The sequence below is a fragment of the Oncorhynchus nerka genome, linkage group LG20 (genome assembly GCF_034236695.1).
Source record: "Oncorhynchus nerka isolate Pitt River linkage group LG20, Oner_Uvic_2.0, whole genome shotgun sequence".
NCBI classification, from domain to species: Eukaryota; Metazoa; Chordata; class Actinopteri; order Salmoniformes; family Salmonidae; genus Oncorhynchus; species Oncorhynchus nerka.
Window position 1 is genome coordinate 57,740,792 of NC_088415.1, and position 23,259 is coordinate 57,764,050.

Below are 23,259 nucleotides of genomic sequence, written 5' to 3' on the forward strand. Positions count from 1 at the left end.
GATAGTGTTATTTTTAGAGTGAAATTTCTCAAGTCTAAAGAAATAGGATGAATTCTGTTCTCCCTCCTCAATCCATTTTTTCCTAGATCTAATAAAGGCTCCTTCTGCTTTTAATTTATATATATTATCCAGTTTATTTTGCAACTCAATTGGTTCCATCTTCTCCTCCCCCAAGAGGTCAGCTGGGGACCTCTGAGAAAGGGAAGTTATCTTAATGATCACAACGTTTTTATCCTATCAGTATCGAAACATGCTCCAATGACGCACAGCGACCGCTCTCTCTGGGTGGTGTTTTCTCTCTGCGCAGTGTTTTGGGAAACGCATGATCCATCTTCGACTGTTGAAGGAAAGATGCATCGTTAAAACACTCGTAAACCTACATTCGGGAAACCGGGCCCAGGTTAGGTGTACGTGTATCACCTTTCAGTTCAAGAAACGGGTTTCTCTATTTGTCCCAATGTATGTATAGTTTTTCCTTGTGGTGTATCCGTAGTTGGTGATACGCATTGTGAAGAAGAATGTTGATGTTGTTGAAGAGGAAGACTCAGTGGTAAACAAACTCCAAATCGTGTAATTTGGTGAGTAACTGCCACATACAGACTCGATTGATTAAAATGTGGTGTCATGATGTTAGCATAATGTCATGTGTTGACATTTCACACCCTAAGTATAGCCTAGCCCACGAAAGGCGTTGAGCCAGCTAAAACTATTCCCTGCTGCGATCAGGGAGCAATTGAACTTGATCTGTAGACTATAATCATTGCCAGATTGCTTGGTCGTTCAAGTTTGTTTCTTCGTTATTTTGGAGCAGCAAATCCAAGACCGACTTGATGATTGTCAGAAGTGTCTAGACAGCTGGTGGGCCAAGCAGAGCGCTTCTATTTATGTTGCAGCTAACGTTAGCTAGCTATAAGTACAGTCAATATTCAGCTGTTACCATTATCGCCAACTTTAGACATGGATTGTTCGCAGATTTGCTGGCTATTCTGTATAGCTAGCTAGTTATGCAAATGACAGGGTAGCACAAATGAAAAGGCAAAACATTTTGCTTAAAAGTCCAATGTATCCGTTTTTATCTCGGTATCAAATAATTTCTGTGTAATAATTAAAACTGTAATATGTAACCCAACCAATTTCACATAAAAAATTGAGTTATAGATCTGTTATTCTCATTGATAGCAAGTCTAAGAAGTGGTAGATCAGTTCTATGTGTGATATTTCTATCCTTCCCATTCTTAAATACATAATTTTGTTTACTTTATTTTCTGTTTTCTACACCAGCTTCAATTTTCATACATTTTTGGGTAATTGAAAAGATATTTCACAGCGGTTTAGATGGTACAATGATTCTCTATCAATGATTCTCTATCATTGTACCTTTATAAACTGAAATTATGCAAACTATTATCATTTTAGCAACCAGGAAATGGAGGAGTGATTTCTTCATATTGCACCTTTTTTAAGTACTTATTTATAACAAGGGTTATATGGACAAAATCAGACCTCTGAAATGAGAATGTATGGCCCTCCCTTCAGCTAAATATATTTGACCTAAACCCTCCCTGAACGCTAAAAGAACCAAACAAGTGACCCTCCCCTACACCCAGAATAATAATGAATACATGAAGTGGATAGCAGAGAGCATGTCTTAGATATGCAGTTTTACTGTTCTTTGGTCCTGTAAGCATTACATGGCAAAGCATGAATTCTGATAGGGCTGCGGGCCAGAAGGTTCTGGGTTCGAAGACCACTGTGGACAAGAGTGGTGGTGGAAAGATCTCAGTTTTTAGTAAAAGCATTGCATGAACATATCATCGTTAAAAAAATGGTTTAATACACAAATTACCAAAGTTACAGGATAAGAATGGACAGAGAGGTAAGCCTACGTGTGTGTGTTCATATGATATGTATCCAAGGACAAATCAGTGCGTCTTGTTTGGAACTAAACACTCCCTGTTTGCAAATAATTAAATCTGAAACCTAGTAGGAATCTGAGCATGGTACTTTCAAAAGTTAGGCCTACCTTTCCACCCCAGACAGAGAAGGCCTACTGATGCAGAGAAATGTAAGCTTTAACTGCTGGCTACTTTTCTTCTGTGGTTTAACCCAATGAGAGAAGGTCACAAGTGTTTACCTAAAAGCTGTCTGGGTTTAAACATCTTCTATTGTACAGAAAGTGAATGAATAAATAGCTTAATCAATAAATACAACTTTGCTCCGTGCTTCTCCGAGCATGCACTTCGTAGCTCATAGGCTACGGATCATTTGATTGAGACCACGCTAAATAGCCTATAGGTGCAGTTGATATTGGAAATGTCGAGTGGAGAATCACAGATGAAGGGAAGCATCAGGCAGGCATCGATATATATAGCCTAATAAGCAACTCATTCTAAAACACTGAGAAATATATTTAATCAATTACAAATGACATTTTCCTCCAGGTAACCATTCTGTATATTTCGATCCATCCCTTACTGTGGTTGTTTTAAATTAAAATGAAAAAAAATAAAAACATGCAAATAGCTATTTCTTCTTAGCAAATAGCTATTTCTCAAGCTATTTCTGTCACCAGGCAGGCCAAATCTCCATCCCAACAAACAGGGATGGAGTTTCAGGCTGTATTTTCAAACAGCTCTTACACTAAAATGGCATTATCAATTTCACAGTATTATTCCAACCTCATAGTGTAGGAATATAAACTCAGCAAAAAAAGAAATGTCCTCTCACTGTCAACTGTGTTTATTTTCAGCGAACTTAACATATGTTCATACAAATATTTACACAACAAGATTCAACAACTGAGACATAAACTGAACAAGTTCCACAGATATGTGATAAACAGAAATGGAATAATATGTCCTTGAACAAAGGGGGGGGTTCAAAATCAAAAGTAACAGTTAGTATCTGGTGTGGTCACCAGCTGCAGTGCATCTCTTCCTCATAGACTGCACCAGATTTGCCAGTTCTTGCTGTGAGATGTTACTCCGCTCTTCCACCAAGGCACCTGCAAGTTCCCAGACATTTCTGGGGGGAATGGCCCTAGTCCTCACTAGAGGTCGACCGATTATGATTTTTCAACGCCGATACCGATTATTGGAGGACCCAAAAAAAAAAAGCTGGTACCGATTAATCAGCCGATTTTTGAAATGTATTTGTAATAATGACAAGTACAACAACACTGAATGAGCACTTATTTTAACTTTATATAATACATCAATAAAATCAATTTACCCTCAAATAAATAATGAAACATATTCAATTTGGTTTAAATAATGCAAAAACAAAGTGTTGGAGAAGAAAGTAAGTGCAATATATGCTATGTAAGAAAGCTAATGTTTCAGTTCCTTGCTCAGAACATGAGAACATATGAAAGCTGGTGGTTCCTTTTAACATGAGTCTTCAATATTCCCAGGTAAGAAGTTTTAGGTTGTAGTTATTATGGGAATTATAGGACTATTTCTCTCTATACCATTTGTATTTCATATACCTTTGACTATTGGATGTTCTTATAGGCACTTTAGTATTGCCAGTGTAACAGTATAGCTTCCGCACCTCTCCTCGCTCCTACCTGTGCTCGAACCAGGAACACAATGACAACAGCCACCCTCGAAGCAGCGTTACCCATGCAGAGCAAGGGGAACAACCACTCCAAGTCTCAGAGCGAGTGTAACGGCTTTCTTGTGGAGAAGTCCACCCTCGCCGCCGACCATGGCCTAGTAGTCCTCACCCAGAACCCCACTGGACTGAGGGGCAGCTCGGGACTGAAGCAGCTCGGCACTGAGGGGAAGCTTGGCACTGAGGGGAAGCTCGGGACTGAGGGGAAGCTCGGGACTGAGAGGAAGCTCGGGACTGAGAGGAAGCTCGGGACTGAGAGGAAGCTCGGGACTGAGAGGAAGCTCAGCACTGAGAGGAAGCTCAGGCAGGTAGTTGGATCTGGCAGATCCTGGCTGGCACTCTCCCTGGGTCGACCGCCCACCTGTCCATCTCCTCCCAAGTTGTGTAGTCCAGATATTGTTGCTCCTGTTGCCGCTGTTGCTTCTCCTCATACCAGCGCATCTCAGCTCTCGCCGCCTCCAGTTCTTCTTTGGGGCGGCGATATTCTCCAGGCTGATCCCAGGGTCCTTCTCCGAACAATTCGTCCTCCCATGTCCATTCCTCTCTTTGTTGCTCCTGCCTGTTACCACGCCGCTTGGTCCTGTTGTGGTGGGTGATTCTGTAACGGCTTTCTTGTGGAGAAGGAGAGTCGGACAAAAATTCAGCGTGATGATGATTCATGATATTTAATGAAGGAAAAAACTATACATGAAGAAACTACAAAATAATGAAATGTGAAAACCGAAACAGCCCTATCTGGTGCAAATACAAAGACAGGAACAATCACCCACAAAACACTCAAAGAATATGGCTGCCTAAATATGGTTCCCAATCAGAGACAACGATAAACACCTGCCTCTGATTGAGAACCACTCCAGACAGCCATAGACTTTGCTAGATACCCCCACTAAGCCACACACCCAATACCTAACAAAACCCCAAGACAAAACACACCACAATAAACCCATGTCACACCCCGGCCTGACCAAATAAATAAAGACAAACAGAATATACTTCGACCAGGGCGTGACAGGGAGTGACGTTTGAAACACTATTAGCATGCACCACGCTAACTAGGTAGCCATTTCACATCGGTTACACCAGCCTAATCTCGGGAGTTAATAGGCTTGAAGTCATAAACAGTGCAATGCTTGAAGCACAACTTAGAGCTGCTAGCAAAATGCACGAAAGTGCTGTTTGAATGAATGCTTATGAGCCTGCTGGTGCCTACCATCGCTCAGTCAGACTGCTCTATCAAATCATAGACTTAATTATAACATAATAACACACAGAAATGCGAGCCGTAGGTCATTAATATGGTCGAATCTGGAAACTAACATTTAGAAAACAAAACGTTTATTATTTCAGTGAAATACGGAACCGTTCGGTATTTTATCTAACGGGTGGCATCCATCAGTCTAAATATTCCTGTTACATTGCACAACCTTCAATGTTATGTCATAATTACGTAAAATTCTGGCAAATTAGTTTGCAATGAGCCAGGCGGCCAAAACTGTTGCATATACCCTGACTCTGCATGTAATGAACCAAAGAGAAGTGACACAATTTCACCTGGTTAATATTGCCTGCTAACCTGGATTTCTTTGAGCTAAATATGCAGGTTAAAAAATATATACTTATGTGTATTGATTTTAAGAAAGGCATTGGTGTTTATGATTAGGTACACGTTGGAGCAACGACAGTCCTTTTTCGCGAATGCGCACTGCATCGATTATATGTAACGCAGGACACGCTAGATAAACTAGTAATATCATCAACCATGTGTAGTTATAACTAGTGATTATGATTGATTAAGTTTAATGCTAGCTAGCAACTTACCTTGGCTTCTTACTGCATTCGCGTAACAGGCGGCCTCCTCGTGAGGCAGGTGGTTAGAGCGTTGGACTAGTTAACCTCAAGGTTGAAAAATTCAATCCCTGAGCTGACAAGGTAAAAATCTGTCATTCTTCCCCTGAGCAAGGCAGTTAACCCACCGTTCCTAGGCCGTCATTGAAAATAAGAATGTGTTCTTAACTGACTTGCCTAGTTAAAGGTTAAAGATTTCCGATTGTTATGAAAACTTGAAATCGGCCATTCTTGAAATCGACCTCGAGTCCCCACCCTCCGATCCAACTGGTCCCAGACGTGCTCAATGGGATTGAGATCTGGGCTCTTCACTGGCCATGGCAGAACACTGACATTACTGTCTTGCAAGAAATCACGCACAAAACGAGCAGTATGGCTGGTGACATTGTCATGCTGGTGGGTCATGTCAGGATGAGCCTGCAGGAAGGGTACCACATGAGGGAGGAGGATGTCTTCCCTGTAACGCACAGCATTGAGATTGCCTGCAATGACAACAAGTTCAGTCCGATGATGCTGTGACACATCGCCCCAGACCATGACAGACCCTCCACCTTCAAATTGATCCCGCTCCAGAGTACAAGCCTCGGTGTAACGCTCATTCCTTCGACGATAAACACGAATCCGACCATCACCCCTGGTGAGACAAAACCGCGACTCGTCAGTGAAGAACACTTTTTGCCAGTTCTGTTTGGTCCAGCAACGGTGGGTTTGTGCCCATAGGCGACGTTGTTGTCGGTGATGTCTAGTGAGGACCTGCCTTACAACAGGCCTACAAGCCCTCAGTCCAGCCTCTCTCAGCCTATTGCGGACAGTCTGAGCACTGGTGGAGGGATTGTGCGTTCCTGGTGGAAGTCGGGCAGTTGTTGTTGCCATCCTGTACCTGTCCCGCAGGTGTGACGCTCGGATGTACCGATCCTGTGCAGGTGTTGTTACACGTGGTCTGCCACTGCGAGGACGATCAACTGTCCACCCTGTCTCCCTGTTGCGCTGTCTTAGGGATCTCACAGTACGGACATTGCCCTTGCCATATCTGCAGTCCTCATGCCTCCTTGCTGCATACCTAATGCACGTTCACGCAGATGAGCAGGGACCCTGGGCATCTTTCTTTTGGTGTTTTTCAGAGTCAGTAGAAAGGCCTCTTTAGTGTCCTAAGATTTCATAACAGTGACCTTAATTGTAAGCTGTTAGTGTCTTAACGACCGTTCCACAGGTGCATGTTTATTCATTCTTTATGGTTCATTGAACAAGCACGGGAAACAGTGTTTAAACCCTTTACAATGAAGATCTGTGAAATTATTTAGATTTTTACGAATGATCTTTGAACGACAGGGTCCTGAATAAGGGATTTTTCTTTTTTCGCTGAGTTCATATGAAGCACAGGAAATCATGTTTTTGATTGCACCGGCCTTTTCAACATTCAGTCCCCTTCTTTGGTCTCTCAGCTTCTTCCACTTCAGTTCAAGAGGTCTACATCAAGCATTCTATGTTTTCTTTTGTATTTCTGTTAACTTTTGTTGTTGACCTTCATCTATTTATTTAATCAGGCAAGTCAGTTAAGAACAAATTCTTATTTACAATGACGGCCTACACTGGCCAAACCCGGACGATGCTGGGCCAATTGTGCGCCGCCTTATGGGAGTTCCAATCACGGCCGGTTGTGATACAGCCTGGATTCGAACCAGGGTGTCTGCGCCACTCAGGAGCCCTAACGGGTTGTTCCACCTCAACAAGTACAATAAAGTGAATTTCAACACCCACCGTCTCAAATTGTTTTGAAAAATGTTTCAGTTGTAAGAAAAACAGATAAGATGAGCATTCCTGCAACATTATTTTGTTAAAAAATCATTTTTGATTGCACCCTAATTGGCAATTTTTAGTATGTTCTCGGATTCATGTAACATTCAATAAACATAGTACCAAATATCCGATTTGGACCAAACTTTTTTCTAACAGTGAGTTAGACATGAGGAATCCAAATACATTCTCAAAAGCCACACTTCATGCCATACTACCCCAACAATGAGTATACAGTATCAGTTCTCTATGTCTGACAAGTAGTATGGGGCTGCGGCTCAGAGTATTATTTCTTTATCCTATATAATGTACTCTCATTGAATTCGGTTATGTTTTTTTAACCTGTTCAGAGAAATTAGTCATTAGTTGTTGGGTTTATGTCCCAGCCTACATCCTGATATTACCAGGTTCTGACCACTAGATGGAGGTTTTCTTGCAATTAGGTGATTACAAAATGACATATTGGTTTTCCTACTCTGTAAGCAGTCTATGGACCAGGTATGACAGCAACAGATGCTTTGGTTTTGTTTCTGGCCACTCTTTCAAATTCTAACCTTTTAACATGGTGTCACAAATCCAATGCAATTCCGTGGTACCTAATATTAGCATTTTCACAGTTCATGTCCAAATCATCCTAAAGTATCTAAAAATGGATTGTGTAACTCAATGATGTTACAAATAGATGATTTGGATATGAAGCATGAACATGCTAATATAGGTACCATTGACACGCATTGGATTTATTGCCACAAATGCTAAAAAGTTTGCATTTGAAAAGTTTGGTCCAAATCAGATGTTAAGTACATTTACATTACATTTAAGTCATTTAGCAGACGCTCTTATCCAGAGCGACTTACAAATTGGTGCTTTCACCTTATGACATCCAGTGGAACAGCCACTTTACAATAGTGCATCTAGGTCTTTTAAGGGGGTGAGAAGGATTACTTTATCCTATCCTAGGTATTCCTTAAAGAGGTGGGGTTTCAGGTGTCTCCGGAAGGTGGTGATTGACTCCGCTGTCCTGGCGTCGTGAGGGAGTTTGTTCCACCATTGGGGGGCCAGAGCAGCGAACAGTTTTGACTGGGCTGAGCGGGAACTGTACTTCCTCAGTGGTAGGGAGGCGAGCAGGCCAGAGGTGGATGAACGCAGTGCCCTTGTTTGGGTGTAGGGCCTGATCAGAGCCTGGAGGTACTGAGGTGCCGTTCCCCTCACAGCTCCGTAGGCAAGCACCATGGTCTTGTAGCGGATGCGAGCTTCAACTGGAAGCCAGTGGAGAGAGCGGAGGAGCGGGGTGACGTGAGAGAACTTGGGAAGGTTGAACACCAGACGGGCTGCGGCGTTCTGGATGAGTTGTAGGGGTTTAATGGCACAGGCAGGGAGCCCAGCCAACAGCGAGTTGCAGTAATCCAGACGGGAGATGACAAGTGCCTGGATTAGGACCTGCGCCGCTTCCTGTGTGAGGCAGGGTCGTACTCTGCGGATGTTGTAGAGCATGAACCTACAGGAACGGGCCACCGCCTTGATGTTAGTTGAGAACGACAGGGTGTTGTCCAGGATCACACCAAGGTTCTTAGCGCTCTGGGAGGAGGACACGATGGAGTTGTCAACCGTGATGGCGAGATCATGGAACGGGCAGTCCTTCCCGGGAGGAAGAGCAGCTCCGTCTTGCCGAGGTTCAGCTTGAGGTGGTGATCCGTCATCCACACTGATATGTCTGCCAGACATGCAGAGATGCGATTCGCCACCTGGTCATCAGAGGGGGAAAGGAGAAGATTAATTGTGTGTCGTCTGCATAGCAATGATAGGAGAGACCATGTGAGGTTATGACAGAGCCAAGTGACTTGGTGTATAGCGAGAATAGGAGAGGGCCTAGAACAGAGCCCTGGGGGACACCAGTGGTGAGAGCGCGTGGTGAGGAGACAGATTCTCGCCACGCCACCTGGTAGGAGCGACCTGTCAGGTAGGACGCAATCCAAGCATGGGCCGCGCCGGAGATGCCCAACTCGGAGAGGGTGGAGAGGAGGATCTGATGGTTCACAGTATCGAAGGCAGCCGATAGGTCTAGAAGGATGAGAGCAGAGGAGAGAGAGTTAGCTTTAGCAGTGCGGAGTGCCTCCGTGATACAGAGAAGAGCAGTCTCAGTTGAATGACTAGTCTTGAAACCTGACTGATTTGGATCAAGAAGGTCATTCTGAGAGAGATAGCGGGAGAGCTGGCCAAGGACGGCACGTTCAAGAGTTTTGGAGAGAAAAGAAAGAAGGGATACTGGTCTGTAGTTGTTGACATCGGAGGGATCGAGTGTAGGGTTTTTTCAGAAGGGGTGCAACTCTCGCTCTCTTGAAGACGGGAGGGACGTAGCCAGCGGTCAGGGATGAGTTGATGAGCGAGGTGAGGTAAGGGAGAAGGTCACCGGAGATGGTCTGGAGAAGAGAGGAGGGGATAGGGTCAAGCGGGCAGGTTGTTGGGCGGCCGGCCGTCACAAGACGCGAGATGTCATCTGGAGAGAGAGGGGAGAAAGAGGTCAGAGCACAGGGTAGGGCAGTGTGAGCAGAACCAGCGGTGTCGTTTGACTTAGCAAACGAGGATCGGATGTCGTCGACCTTCTTTTCAAAATGGTTGACGAAGTCATCTGCAGAGAGGGAGGAGGAGGGGGAGGAGGATTCAAGAGGGAGGAGAAGGTGGCAAAGAGCTTCCTAGGGTTAGAGGCAGATGCTTGGAATTTAGAGTGGTAGAAAGTGGCTTTAGCAGCAGAGACAGAGGAGGAAAATGTAGAGAGGAGGGAGTGAAAGGATGCCAGGTCCGCAGGGAGGCGAGTTTTCCTCCATTTCCGCTCGGCTGCCCGGAGCCCTGTTCTGTGAGCTCGCAATGAGTCGTCGAGCCACGGAGCGGGAGGGAGGACCGAGCCGGCCTGGAGGATAGGGGACATAGAGAGTCAAAGGATGCAGAAAGGGAGGAGAGGAGGGTTGAGGAGGCAGAATCAGGAGATAGGTTGGAGAAGGTTTGAGCAGAGGGAAGAGATGATAGGATGGAAGAGGAGAGAGTAGCGGGGAGAGAGAGCGAAGGTTGGGACGGCGCGATACCATCCGAGTAGGGGCAGTGTGGGAAGTGTTGGATGAGAGCGAGAGGGAAAAGGATACAAGGTAGTGGTCGGAGACTTGGAGGGGAGTTGCAATGAGGTTAGTGGAAGAACAGCATCTAGTAAAGATGAGGTCGAGCGTATTGCCTGCCTTGTGAGTAGGGGGAAGGTGAGAGGGTGAGGTCAAAGAGGAGAGGAGTGGAAAGAAGGAGGCAGAGAGGAATGAGTCAAGGTAGACGTGGGGAGGTTAAAGTCGCCCAGAACTGTGAGAGGTGAGCCGTCCTCAGGAAAGGAGCTTATCAAGGCATCAAGCTCATTGATGAACTCTCCGAGGGAACCTGGAGGGCGATAAATGATAAGGATGTTAAGCTTGAAAGGGCTGGTAACTGTGACAGCATGGAATTCAAAGGAGGCGATAGACAGATGGGTAAGGGGAGAAAGAGAGAATGACCACTTGGGAGAGATGAGGATCCCGGTGCCACCACCCCGCTGACCAGAAGCTCTCGGGGTGTGCGAGAGCACGTGGGCGGACGAAGAGAGAGCAGTAGGAGTAGTGGTGTTGTCTGTGGTGATCCATGTTTCCTTCAGTGCCAAGAAGTCGAGGGACTGGAGGGAGGCATAGGCTGAGATGAACTCTGCCTTGTTGGCCGCAGTTCCAGAGGCTACCGGAGACCTGGAACTCCACGTGGGTCGTGCGCGCTGGGACCACCAGATTAGGGTGGCCGCGGCCATGCGGTGTGGAGCGTTTGTATGGTCTGTGCAGAGAGGAGAGAACAGGGATAGACAGACACATAGTTGACAGGCTAGAGAAGAGGCTACGCTAATGCAGAGGAGATTGGAATGACAAGTGGACTACACGTCTCGAATGTTCAGAAAGTTAAGCTTACGTAGCAAGAATCTAATTGACTAAAATGATTAAAATGATACAGTACTGCTGAGGTAGACACTACCCTAATCAAGTCGTTCCGTTGAGTGTGAAGTTTCTACAATGCTGCTATTCGGGGGCTAGCTGGCTAGCTAGCAGTGTTGGTTACGTTACGTTGCGTTAGGAGAACGACAATAGCTGGCTAGCTAACCTAGAAAATCGCTCTAGACTACACAGTTATCTTTGAAACAAAGACGGCTATGTAGCTAGCTATGTAGCTAGCTACGATCAAACAAATCACACCGTTGGGACTGTAATGAAATGAAATGAAAATGTGATACTACCTGTGGAGCGAAGCGGAATGCGACCGGAATGCGAAAGTTCTATTCAGTAGACGTTGGCTGGCTGTTGGCTAGCTAGGAGTGTCTCCTACGTTAAGGACGACAAAATAGCTGGCTAGCTAACCTCGGTAAATTAAGATAATCACTCTAAGACTACACACTCTAAACTACACAATTATCTTGGATACGAAGACGGCAAAGACAACTATGTAGCTAGCTAATACTACACTAATCAAGTCGTTCAGTTGAGTGTGATAGTTACTACAGTGCTACGGTAGACGGTGAACGTGTTGGGCAGATAGGAGGACGACGAAATACGATAATTACGCAATTATCTTTGATACAACGACGGCTATGTAGCTAGCTAAGAAGAAATTGCTAAGATTAGACAAATCAGACCGTTGTACTATAATGAAATGTAATGAAATGTAATGAAAAAGTTATACAACCTGCAGACCGAAGGAGACCGAAGCGCGGATGCGACCGGCTCACTCCAACCCGGAAGTACTATAATGATTTGAATATTATATGAATCCTTTAAATTAAAATGAACAAATTGTGCGCAATCTTTTAGCTTAATTTCTCAGATCAAATTACATTTCAACAAAATAATGTTTCCCTGAATGCTTATTTGATCTGTTTCTAAGTACAGAAATAAATTCAGAACACTGCGATGGTGGGTGTCATGCCTTGCTGAAATGACCTGGAATGACCCTAAATGCTCAGAGGTTGGTGTGGGTGGCAAGCTATGTCTTGTTTATAAGATGGTGGTGATGATTGTTCTATTTATTTCACCTTTATTTAACCAGGTAGGCCAGCTGAGAACAAGTTCTCATTTACAACTGCGACCTGGCCAAGATAAAGCAAAGCGACAAAAACCACAGAATTACACATGGAATAAACAAATGTACAGTCAATAACAATATAAAAATCTGTATACAGTGTTGGAAATGAAGTAAGGAGGTAAGGCAATAAATAGGCCATAGTGGTAAAGTAATTACAATTTAGCAATTAACACTGGAGTGATAGATGTGCAGATGAGGATGTGCAAGTAGAAATACTGGTGTGCAAAAGAGCAGAAAAACAAATATGGGGATGAGGTAGGTAGTTGGTTGGATGGGCTATTTACAGATGGCTGTGTACAGCTGCAGCGATCAGTAAGCTGCTCTGACAGCTGATGCTTAAAGTTAGTGAGGGAGATATAAGTCTCCAACTTCAGTGATTTTTGCAATTCATTCCAGTCATTGGCAGCAGAGAACTGGAAGGAAAGGCGGCCAAAGGAGGTGTTGGCTTTGGGGATGACCAGTGAAATATACCTGCTGGAGCGTGTGCTATGGGTGATGATGACTGTGTATGTTTTCTTTCAGCTTGTCCTGGCTGGAGACTGAGTGAAGGATCATGGGTAACACAGGTGACCGGATGTCCGGTGATCGCCATGGCGCTAAGGCCCATCGATCAGACAGCAGAGGCAGCGACAAAGACCATGAGCCCAGCAAGATGGTGGACAGCACAGACGATCCTAACATCTTCAACACACACGGACTGGGGTCCTCCAAGGTACCTCAGCACTGCACTGGATCATAGGATTTATTTTATGGAGGGCTGTGAAGACCCTCACAGTAGCCTCTAACCTTTACCCTAACCCATCAAAAAGTTGGATGTAATCTGTTTTAGGAGTGTGGAAACAGATGTAGGTGGGGGGGAAATGTCCAGCCCATTTGAAGGAGATGACGCCACCTTCGCTCAGGTCCAGGTCGCACGTTGACGCCATGGACAAGAGCTAAGAACACCTAGACCCTGTCATTCCCACGTTGTGATTTCAGCTGATTCTCCCCTCAGGCGTCGGACAAGGAGGAGCCTGACCTGGATGACTTGGTGAAGACAGGGCCTCAGTCCAGACCTACAGTCATCCGCTGGGCCGGAGGAGGGAAGGAGGTCTACATCGCGGGCTCCTTCAACAACTGGGGCAACAAGATCCCCCTCAATAAGAGGTAGGAGAGGAGAGGCCCTGGCTTACCAATAAGGTCTGCACACTATTACTCATATACTACCTTTTATTAGTGACACCATTTTGACACATTTAATAGTACATTAACACAGATTTTTTTCCCCCCAAGCCACAATGACTTTGTAGCGATCCTGGACTTGCCAGAGGGAGAGCACCAGTACAAGTTCTTTGTGGACGGACAGTGGGTCCATGACCCCTCAGAGGTAAACCCTACATAGGGCTCTGGCTTAAAGTAGACTACTAGATTGATTGATTGATTTTATTTTCCAGTAAAAAAAATGCATATAAAGTACATTTGGAAAGTTTTCAGACCCCTTGACATCCATCTAAAATGGATAATAATAATTATTTTTAAATCATCATTCTACACACAATACCCCATAATGACAAAGCGAAAGCAGGTTTATTAAAAACAAAAGAATTGGAGTCCACATGTGGTAACTTTAATTGTTTGGACATGATTTGGAAAGGCACACACCTCTCTATATAAGGTCCCACAGTTGACAGTGCATGTCAGAGCAAAACCAAGCTATGAGGTTGAAGGAATTGTCCGTAGAGCCCCGAGACATTATTGTGTCGAGGCACAGATCTGGGGTAGGGTACCAAAACATTTCTGCAGCATTGAAGGTCCCCAAGAACACAGTGGCCTCCATCATTCTTAAATGGAAGAAGTTTGGAACCAGCAAATCTCTTCCTAGTGCTGGCCGCCCAGCCAAACTGAGCAATCAAGAGAGAAGGGCCTTGGTCAGGGAGGTGACCAAGAACCTGATGGTCACTGACAGAGCTCCAGAGTTCCTCTGTGGAGATGGGAGAACCTTCCATAAGGACAACCATCTCTGCAGCTCTCCACCAATCAGGCCTTTATGGTAGAGTGGCCAGACGGAAGACACTAGTCAGTAAAAGGCACATGACAGCCTGATTGGCGTTTTCCAGAAGGCACCTAAATGACTCTCAGACCATGAGAAACAAGGTTCTCTGGTATAATGAAACCAAGATTGAACTCTTTGGTCTGAATGCCAAGCCTCACGTCCAGAAGAACTCTGGCACCATCCCTGCACCATCCCTGCAGTGAAGCATGGTGGTGGCAGCATCATGCTGTGGGAATGTTTTTCAGCAGCAGGAATTGGGAGACTAGTCAGGATCAAGGGAAAGATGAATGGAGCAAAGTACAGAGAGATCCTTGATGAAAACCTGCTCCAGAGTTCTCAGGACCTCAGACTGGGACGAAAGTTATTCTTCTAACAGGACAACGACCCTAGGCACACAGCCAAGACTATGCAGGAGTGGCTTCAGGACAAGTCTCTGAATGTCCTTGCGTGGCCCAGCCAGTGCCCAGACTTGAACCCGATCGAACATCTCTGGAGAGACCTGAAAATTGCTGTGCAGCGACTCTCCTGATCCAACCGGACAGAGCTTGAGAGGATCTGCAGAGAAGAATGGGAGAATCTTCCCAAATACAGGTGTGCCAAGCTTGTAGCGTCATACCCAAGAAGACCCGAACCTGTAATCGCTGCCAAAGGTGCTTCAACAAAGTACTGAGTAAAGGGTCTGAAAACTTATGTAAATGTTCTATTTCAATGTTTTACTTTTTATGAATTTGCCAACATTTCTAAAAAGCTGTTTTTGGTTTGTCATTATGGGTTATTGTGTGTGGGAATGTTTTAATTTTTTTATCCATTTTAGAATGAGGCGTAAATTCAAGGGGCTGGTTGATTGATTTAATTTATTTGACAATTATTTATATCCATACATAAGGGTGCTCCAGCCGCTGACGCCTCCACATACAATTTAAGAAAATCATCAAGGACAACACAATAAAGCTTAACAGCTTATTTCCATTGTGGTCCTTTTGAAGGGGGAAGGGGGAATGGGGAATGCAACAAGGTTAGGCGCCAATTGTAATGGCAACAGACAATGACAGACTGTTTGTTTTATAACATGAGATAACTAGTGCAATTCCCTTGCCTAATAAACAACTATGGACATACCCTTAATATGTAAAACATTAAATTCCTAATATATAGAAGACAATCACAATATGATAAACAACAGGCACCAAAATACTATATGCAATCCCAGGCATTTCCTTCTCGGCCACGTACTATAATCTTACTACCGTAATTGCTGGACTATTAAGCGCACCTGAATATAAACCGCACCCACTGAATTATTAAAAAATATGTATTTTGTACGTAAATAAGCCGCACATGTCTATAAGCCGCAGGTGCCTACCGGTACATTGAAACAAATGAACTTTACACAGCCTTTAAACGAAACACGGCTTGTAACAAAAATTAAACAGTAGCCTACCAAGAAAGTCATTGGTCACCATCTTCCTCCTCCTGTGCACTGAAACCACTGAAGTCATCTCCTTCGGTGTCGGAGTTGAATAGCCTCAGAATTGCTTCATCCGATGATGGATCGCTGCACTCTTCAACACGCAGCAGTCCAGCCTTTCGAAACCCGTTGATGATAGTGGATTTTTTGACAATGCTCCACGCTGTCAGCAGCTCTATTTCCTTTTCCAACAGCCAGATCGATCGCCTTCAACTTGAAAGCTGCATCATATGCATTTCTCCGTTTCTTTGCCATGATGAGAGTGACAAAATGACTACCGTAATCAGAATGATGGGAAGTTTGAGCGCGCTCGATTTATGTCACATTATGTGACGGTGCTCAGTTTTTTGGCGGCATGAATCTTGTGAAAGCGGGAAAAATCCATAAATTAGCCGCGTCATTGTATAAACCGCGAGGTTCAAAGCGTGGGAAAAAAGTAGCGGCTTATAGTCCAGAAATTACGGTACTCACTTTTGAAACATGCTACTATTTAGCCATTTTTTCAGTGAGAACTTGAAACTACATTTCGAGGTTCTACATTTCAGATTATTTGGAAGACTATTCCAAAGAATGGCAGCTGAGTATGAAAAAGTTTATTTCCCCATACCACTTGTAAATCTAAAAGGAACAACGTCAGTTTCACTCCTTCTAGTGGAATAGTTATGGTTATCTCGTACCAAGTTAAAGTAGTTACTTAAAGTGGCTTGCAAAAGTATTCACCCCTTGGCATTTTTCCTATTTTGTTGCCCTACAACCTGGAATTAAAATAGATTTTTGGGGGTTTTGTATCATTTGATTTACACAACATGCCTACCACTTTGAAGATGCAAAATATTTTTTATTGTGAAACAAACAAGAAATAAGACAAAAAAAACAGAACTTGAGCGTGAATAGCTATTCACCCTCCCAATGTCAATACTTTGTAGAGCCACCTTTTGCAGCAATTACAGCTGCAAGTCTCTTGGGGTATGTCTCTATAAGCTTGGCACATCTAGCCACTGGGCTTTTTGCCCATTCTTCAAGGCAAAACTTCTCCATCTCCTTCAAGTTGGATGGGTTCCGCTGGTGTACAGCAATCTTTAAGTCATACCACAGATTTTCAATTGGATTGAAGTCTGGGCTTTGACTAGGCCATTCCTAGACATTTAAATGTTTCCCCTTAAACCACCCGAGTGTTGCTTTAACAGTATGCTTATGGTCATTGTCCTGCTGGAAGGTGAACCTCCGTCACAGTCTCAAATCTCTGGAAGACTGAAACAGGTTTCCCTCAAGAATTTTCCTGTATTTAGCGCCATCTATCATTCCTTCAATTCTGACCAGCTTCCCAGTTCCTGCCGATGGAAAAACATCCCCACAGCATGATGCTGCCACCACCATGCTTCACTGTGGGGATGGTGTTCTCTGGGTGATGATAGGTGTGGGGTTTGCGCCAAACATAATGTTTTCCTTGATGGCCAAAAAGCTAAATTTGTCTCATCTGACCAGAGTACTTTCTTCCATATGTTCGGGGAGTCTCCCACATGCACTTTGGTGAACACCAAAGTAAGCTATGAGGTTTTCTGGCCACTCTTCCGTAAAGCCCAGCTCTGTGGAGTGTACGGCTTAAAGTGGTCCTATGGGCAGATACTCCAATCTCCACTGTGGAGCTTTGCAGCTCCTTCAGAGTTATCTTTGGTCTCTTTGTTGCCTCTGATTAATGCCCTCCTTGCCTGGTCCGTGAGTTTTGGTGGGCGGCCCTTCCTTGGCTGGTTTGTTGTGGTGCCATATTCTTTCCATTTTTTAATAATGAATTTAATGGTGCTCCGTGGGATGTTCAAAGTTTCTGATATTTTTGTATAACCCAACCCTGATCTGTACTTCTCCACAACTTTGTCCCTGACCTGTTTGGAGAGCTCTTTGGTCTTCATGTTGCCACTTGCTTGGAGGCGCCCCTTGCTTAGTGGTGTTGCAGACTCTGGGGCCTTTCAGAACAGGTGTGTATATATACTGAGATCATGTGACAGATCATGTGACACTTGACACAGGTGAACTTTATTTAACCAATTATGTGACTTCTGAAGGTAATTGGTGGCACCAGATCTTATTTAGGGGCTTCATAGCAAAGGGGGTGAATACATATGCACGCACCACTTTTCTTTTTTAAAAATGTTTTAGAATTCTTTGAAACAAGTAAATTTTTTCATATCACTTCACCAATTTGAACTATTTTGTGTATGTCCATTACATGAAATCCAAATAAAAATAAATTTAAATTACAGGTTGTAATGCAACAAAATAGGAAAAATGCCAAGGGGGGTGAATACTTTTGCAAAGCACTGTAGGTACCTGGGGACCATACTGTGGACAATCTTATGTACAAGACACAATTTAATCTGAGAGGCTCCTCCACCTTGAGCCATCTAAGGCTTTTAAAGTGGGAACAGTCAAGATGTGTAAATGCTGGAAGTTTAAGAATAATCCTGACTAATTTGTTCTGAGATGTCTGCAGTTGGTAGAGCATGGCACTTGTAATGCCAAGGTAGTGGGTTTGATTCCCAGGACCACCCATACGTAAAACGTATGCACGCATCACTGTAAGTTGCTTTGGATGAAATGGCTGAATGTGGGTCTGAATACTTTCCGAATGCACTGTACGTATATGCCATTTTATCCAAAGCGACTTACAGTCATACGTGCATACGTTTTACATATGGGTGGTCCCGGGAATCGAACCCACTACCATGGCGTTACAGGTGCCATGCGCTCTACCACCTGAGTTACATATGCTCACAGTACAAAGACGTGACAGGGATAGCAGGATAAAGTCAGTGACTTGACTTATTTCCATGTCATTTTTGAGACGCAACCCAGGCCTATCCCCCCCCCCCCCCCCCCCCCCCCCCAAAAAGAAAATGGCCATTTGCAGTCATGTGGTTTGGCGATCCAGCTGTACTGTCTTTGTTATTAACTCTTTATAAGCCCTGGTTAACCCTGCTATAACACTCCCTCCTGCAGTCATGTGGTTTGGTGATCCAGTTGTACTGTCTTTGTTATTAACTCTTTATGAGCCCTGGTTAACCCTGCTATAACACTCCCTCCTGCAGCCAGTGTTTTGGTGATCCAGCTGTACTGTCTTTGTTATTAACTCTTTATAAGCCCTGGTTAACCCTGCTATAACACTCCCTCCTGCAGTCATGTGTTTTGGTGATCCAGTTGTACTGTCTTTGTTATTAACTCTTTATGAGCCCTGGTTAACCCTGCTATAACACTCCCTCCTGCAGTCATGTGGTTTGGCGATCCAGCTGTACTGTCTTTGTTATTAACTCTTTATAAGCCCTGGTTAACCCTGCTATAACACTCCCTCCTGCAGCCATGTGGTTTGGCGATCCAGCTGTACTGTCTTTGTTATTAACTCTTTATAAGCCCTGGGTAACCCTGCTATAACACTCCCTCCTGCAGCCAGTGGTGACCAGCCAGTTGGGCACCATCAACAACCTGATCGAGGTGAAGCAGTCGGACTTTGAGGTGTTCGATGCTCTGCAGGTGGACTCTCTGGAGTCTACCGACACCTCAGGTCAGTAGGCGCTCTAATCCTCTGTTGTCCCTCTTGGGTTAAGCATAGCATTGTGCTGACCAAGATGTGCCAAGGCTAACACAGTCACGTCAAACCGTGCAGCTAGAAGAACAGCAAAGTAGTTGCGTTTCATTTAGTTTGACCTGCTCTTCTATTGACGTTTATTTTGTATATACCCATAAACATTATGCTGAGTCATGATTTTGACTGGCTGAGAAAATATGCCAGTCTTGTCCTGACGTTAATTCTGAATAGGACAGTGGAGATCGAATTTTAACATTGAAACTATGTTGCAAATGTCAAGAGACAGACAGAAACGTTTGTACAACCCCCCCCAATAATGTGTAGATGCATTTTACGTTGCAGATCATGTTAATACATTGGCTGGCTGAGCTGATGGGACAGATGATGAGCAGGGATTTCTCAGATGGAACAGAAAACAAGATTCTAATTCTTGTGTCATAGGCTTACCCGTGATAAACAGCTTTTTTAGTATGGCTTAGAACGCTTCTCAACCAATTACAATGCTTGTTTTGACCAACCCGTTGTATAATTAATCATGAGCAGGTGTTTAGGATAAGTTATGTAAGTTGGTGAAAACACAAGAAATCCGTGTCACCCTTTGAGAGTATATGAATGTCATGCTGTGTGTGTGTGTTATTGTGTCTCCTTAGATCTGTCCAGCTCCCCTCCAGGGCCCTATGGACAGGAGCAGTACATGTTTAGGCCTGAGGAACGCTTCAAAGCCCCGCCCATCCTCCCCCCACACCTCCTCCAAGTCATCCTCAACAAGGACACCAACATCTCTGTAAATGTCTTTCTTCCTCAGTCTCCCTCTCTTTCTATCTCTCTCTCCTGCTCTCTGTTCTCTTTCTCTCTCTCACATCGGCGTGTGGTAAACACTCATTTGGAAACTTCTTGATTGCTCATTCGTCTTCCGTCTTTCCCTCTCCTACAGTGCGACCCAGCCTTGCTGCCTGAACCCAACCACGTGATGCTCAACCACCTTTATGCTCTCTCAATAAAGGTACAGTAGGAGGGCATCAACAGCCCCATCCCACTTCTTACTGCACTACTTATAGATTAACAGTCCCTTTCATAACATAGCATTAGTAATGTATTACTTTACATGATCTGTCTGTCTCTCTCACTCCCTTTCCCCTCCCTCAGGATGGCGTGATGGTGCTCAGTGCGACTCACAGATATAAGAAGAAGTACGTCACATCTCTGCTCTACAAGCCCATCTAACCTGTCTGTGTAGGTGCAGAGTGCTATAGAGGGCGGCATGTTAACACTGTACTGGGTTTAACCATCGTGTAGCTGAGATTGCACTAAACTAACAGTTTACTGATGAGACTGGGGGCAAATCTCAAAGGACACCCTTTTCCTTGTCCAGTGACCTACAGGGCTCCACAAAGGGCTCAAAGTAATGCACTCGATGGGGAATAGGGTTTCATTTGAGTCTCAGCGTGTGACCCTCACAAGGGAAAATACTTAGCATTCACAGTTTGATAGCGATAAGAAAAGGGACTGAGAAGGAGACTACTGTGTGTGTTTGTGTGGAGCACTTCTTTGCATGTGGGCGTGTAGAAAGAACATTTAGTTCCATTAAAAACATGACGGTTTGAAGAAAAGTCCTGATGGAACTTGGAAATGCATATAATCAAGATGATGTTTTATTAAATGAGCTTTTAAAAGATATGAACACGGAAAGAGGGCCGTTGAATGTCGCTGGCTTGGATTATGGTCCCATTCTTTCTCCATATTATTACTGTAGTTGGACATGACTGGAGTAACTTCCTGGTTTGGTCCCAATGGGTCGATGACCACTAATCGAACCATGATATGCAATTGGATAGGCTGTAAATTGAACTGAATTATAATGAAGTCAAAGTATAACAAAGGATGGGAATGATATCGTATAGCCCGTTTCAGCCTATCACACTGGCCAAATCAACTTTGTTTCCACGTCATTTCAATGTTAGGACGTCTGTGCTCATTGGGATATGATTCACACTTTTGAAAAATGGGAAAATCCCTTTAAACTACGAGCTAGCTAATAGCAAGCTGGGAGTGATTGAGTTTTTCGGGATGAATCAAAAGTATATTAACGAGGGGTTCTCGTTGGGTAATGTTGGGCCGTGGCTGTAGACCTGTGCTTTATGTCTTTTATGTCACGGTGATGCAAGCACTTGAGTTACCCATCCATGTGTCTCCAACAAATGCTTTAAGCAGGACTGTTGACATAAGCTTTTAACTATGCAGGTATACGGAAAAATATTGCACAGTAGCTTTATGTTGGACCTCGGTGTCCAAGCTGCATTTTCTAGGCCTAGATACAGAAATGGCTGTGCTACGTGTCTCTCTAGCCCATTTTCTATTTATCCAATAGGAATCTATTTGTCTGTGTGCCATATTTATAGCTTACACTCCCAAATACTGGTTTGTCTTGAATGTTGTGGAGCAATTGAATGTCTAGTACGAACAGTTTACTGTAGAATATGTGGTGGATTTTATGGATTTCAATCAAGATTCAAAATGTCATTCTGTAAAGTATAAAATGGCCAATATGGATTTCAATCAAGATTCAAAATGTCATTCAGTAAAGTATAAAATGGCCAATATGGATTTCAATCAAGATTCAAAATGTCATTCAGTAAAGTATAAAATGGCCAATATGGATTTCAATCAAGATTCAAAATGTCATTCAGTAAAGTATAAAATGGCCAATATGGATTTCAATCAAGATTCAAAATGTCATTCAGTAAAGTATAAAATGGCCAATATGGAATGTGGAAAAGCGTAATTTACTTTCATCAAGATTGTTACATTTGAGTGTTCTGTGAATCAAACTTCACATTTTTGACCATACACCATTTCATATTTGTACGTTGTAAGAGTACTGTACCTGTTGCTTGTGATACCAGTAATCAATGTGGGCTGATATGTAGGTATATACTCCAAAGAGAATATAAATATATATATGAGATTTTATTTGAAAAACTGAGTAAAGAAATGATTACTGAAAGCCATAGCTCACTCTGAGACGATACACTGCAACACCTTCCTAATATTGAGTTACACCTCGCTTTGCCCTCAGCCTCAATTCGTCAGGGCAGGGCCATGGACTCTACAAGCTGTCAAGTGTTCCACAGGGATGCTGGCCCATGTCGACTCCAATGCTTCTCACAGTTGTGTAAAGTTGGCTGGATGTCCTTTGGGTGGTGGACCATTCTTGATACACACAGGAAACCTCTGAGCGTGTAAAACCCAGCAGCGTTGCAGTTCTTGACACACTAAAACCGGTGTGCCTGGCACCTACTACCATACCCAGCTCAAAGCTACTTAAATATTTTGTCAGACCCATTCACCCTCTGAATGGCACACATACACAATGTCTCAAGGCTTACAAATCCACCTTTAACCGGTCTCCTCCCCTTCACCTACACTGATTTGAAGTGGATTTAATAAGGGATTATAGCTTTCACCTGGATTCACCTGGTCAGTTTGTCATGGAAAGAGCAGGTGTTCCTAATGTTTTGTACACTCAGTGAACGATATGTGATATTCTGGAACTTGATTAGGTAAAAACAAAACTTGAATTTTAAATCTGTTAGCTAACATGTTTTTGTTCTTCTCCAAAATGCTTTGCAGCATCATTGTAAGCCAAGTACTGTAGAAGGTTGTTTCAGTTTGCAAATAAAAAGGGGAGACATGTTGACTCTAAAGTATCAGTTGTGCCTAAGTAGTGTCTCTGACTGATATTTGTGGCTGACTGTGTTCTATCTGGCCTAGCTGTAGAACATATTCAATAGAAAAAGCATC

At 43.8% G+C, this 23,259-nt stretch overlaps 1 protein-coding gene across 1 annotated transcript; it reads left to right on the forward strand.

Annotated features, from left to right (window-relative positions):
• Positions 1-247: 247 nt before the first annotated feature.
• Positions 248-23,168, forward strand: LOC115117386 (5'-AMP-activated protein kinase subunit beta-2-like). The gene is made up of 8 exons (XM_029645856.2): positions 248-578; positions 12,904-13,093; positions 13,376-13,527; positions 13,654-13,747; positions 19,320-19,434; positions 20,109-20,242; positions 20,393-20,461; positions 20,605-23,168. Exons 2-8 carry the CDS (start codon positions 12,935-12,937, stop codon positions 20,680-20,682), a joined length of 801 nt encoding a protein of 266 aa, XP_029501716.1. The 5' UTR covers positions 248-578; positions 12,904-12,934; the 3' UTR covers positions 20,683-23,168.
• Positions 23,169-23,259: the final 91 nt, after the last annotated feature.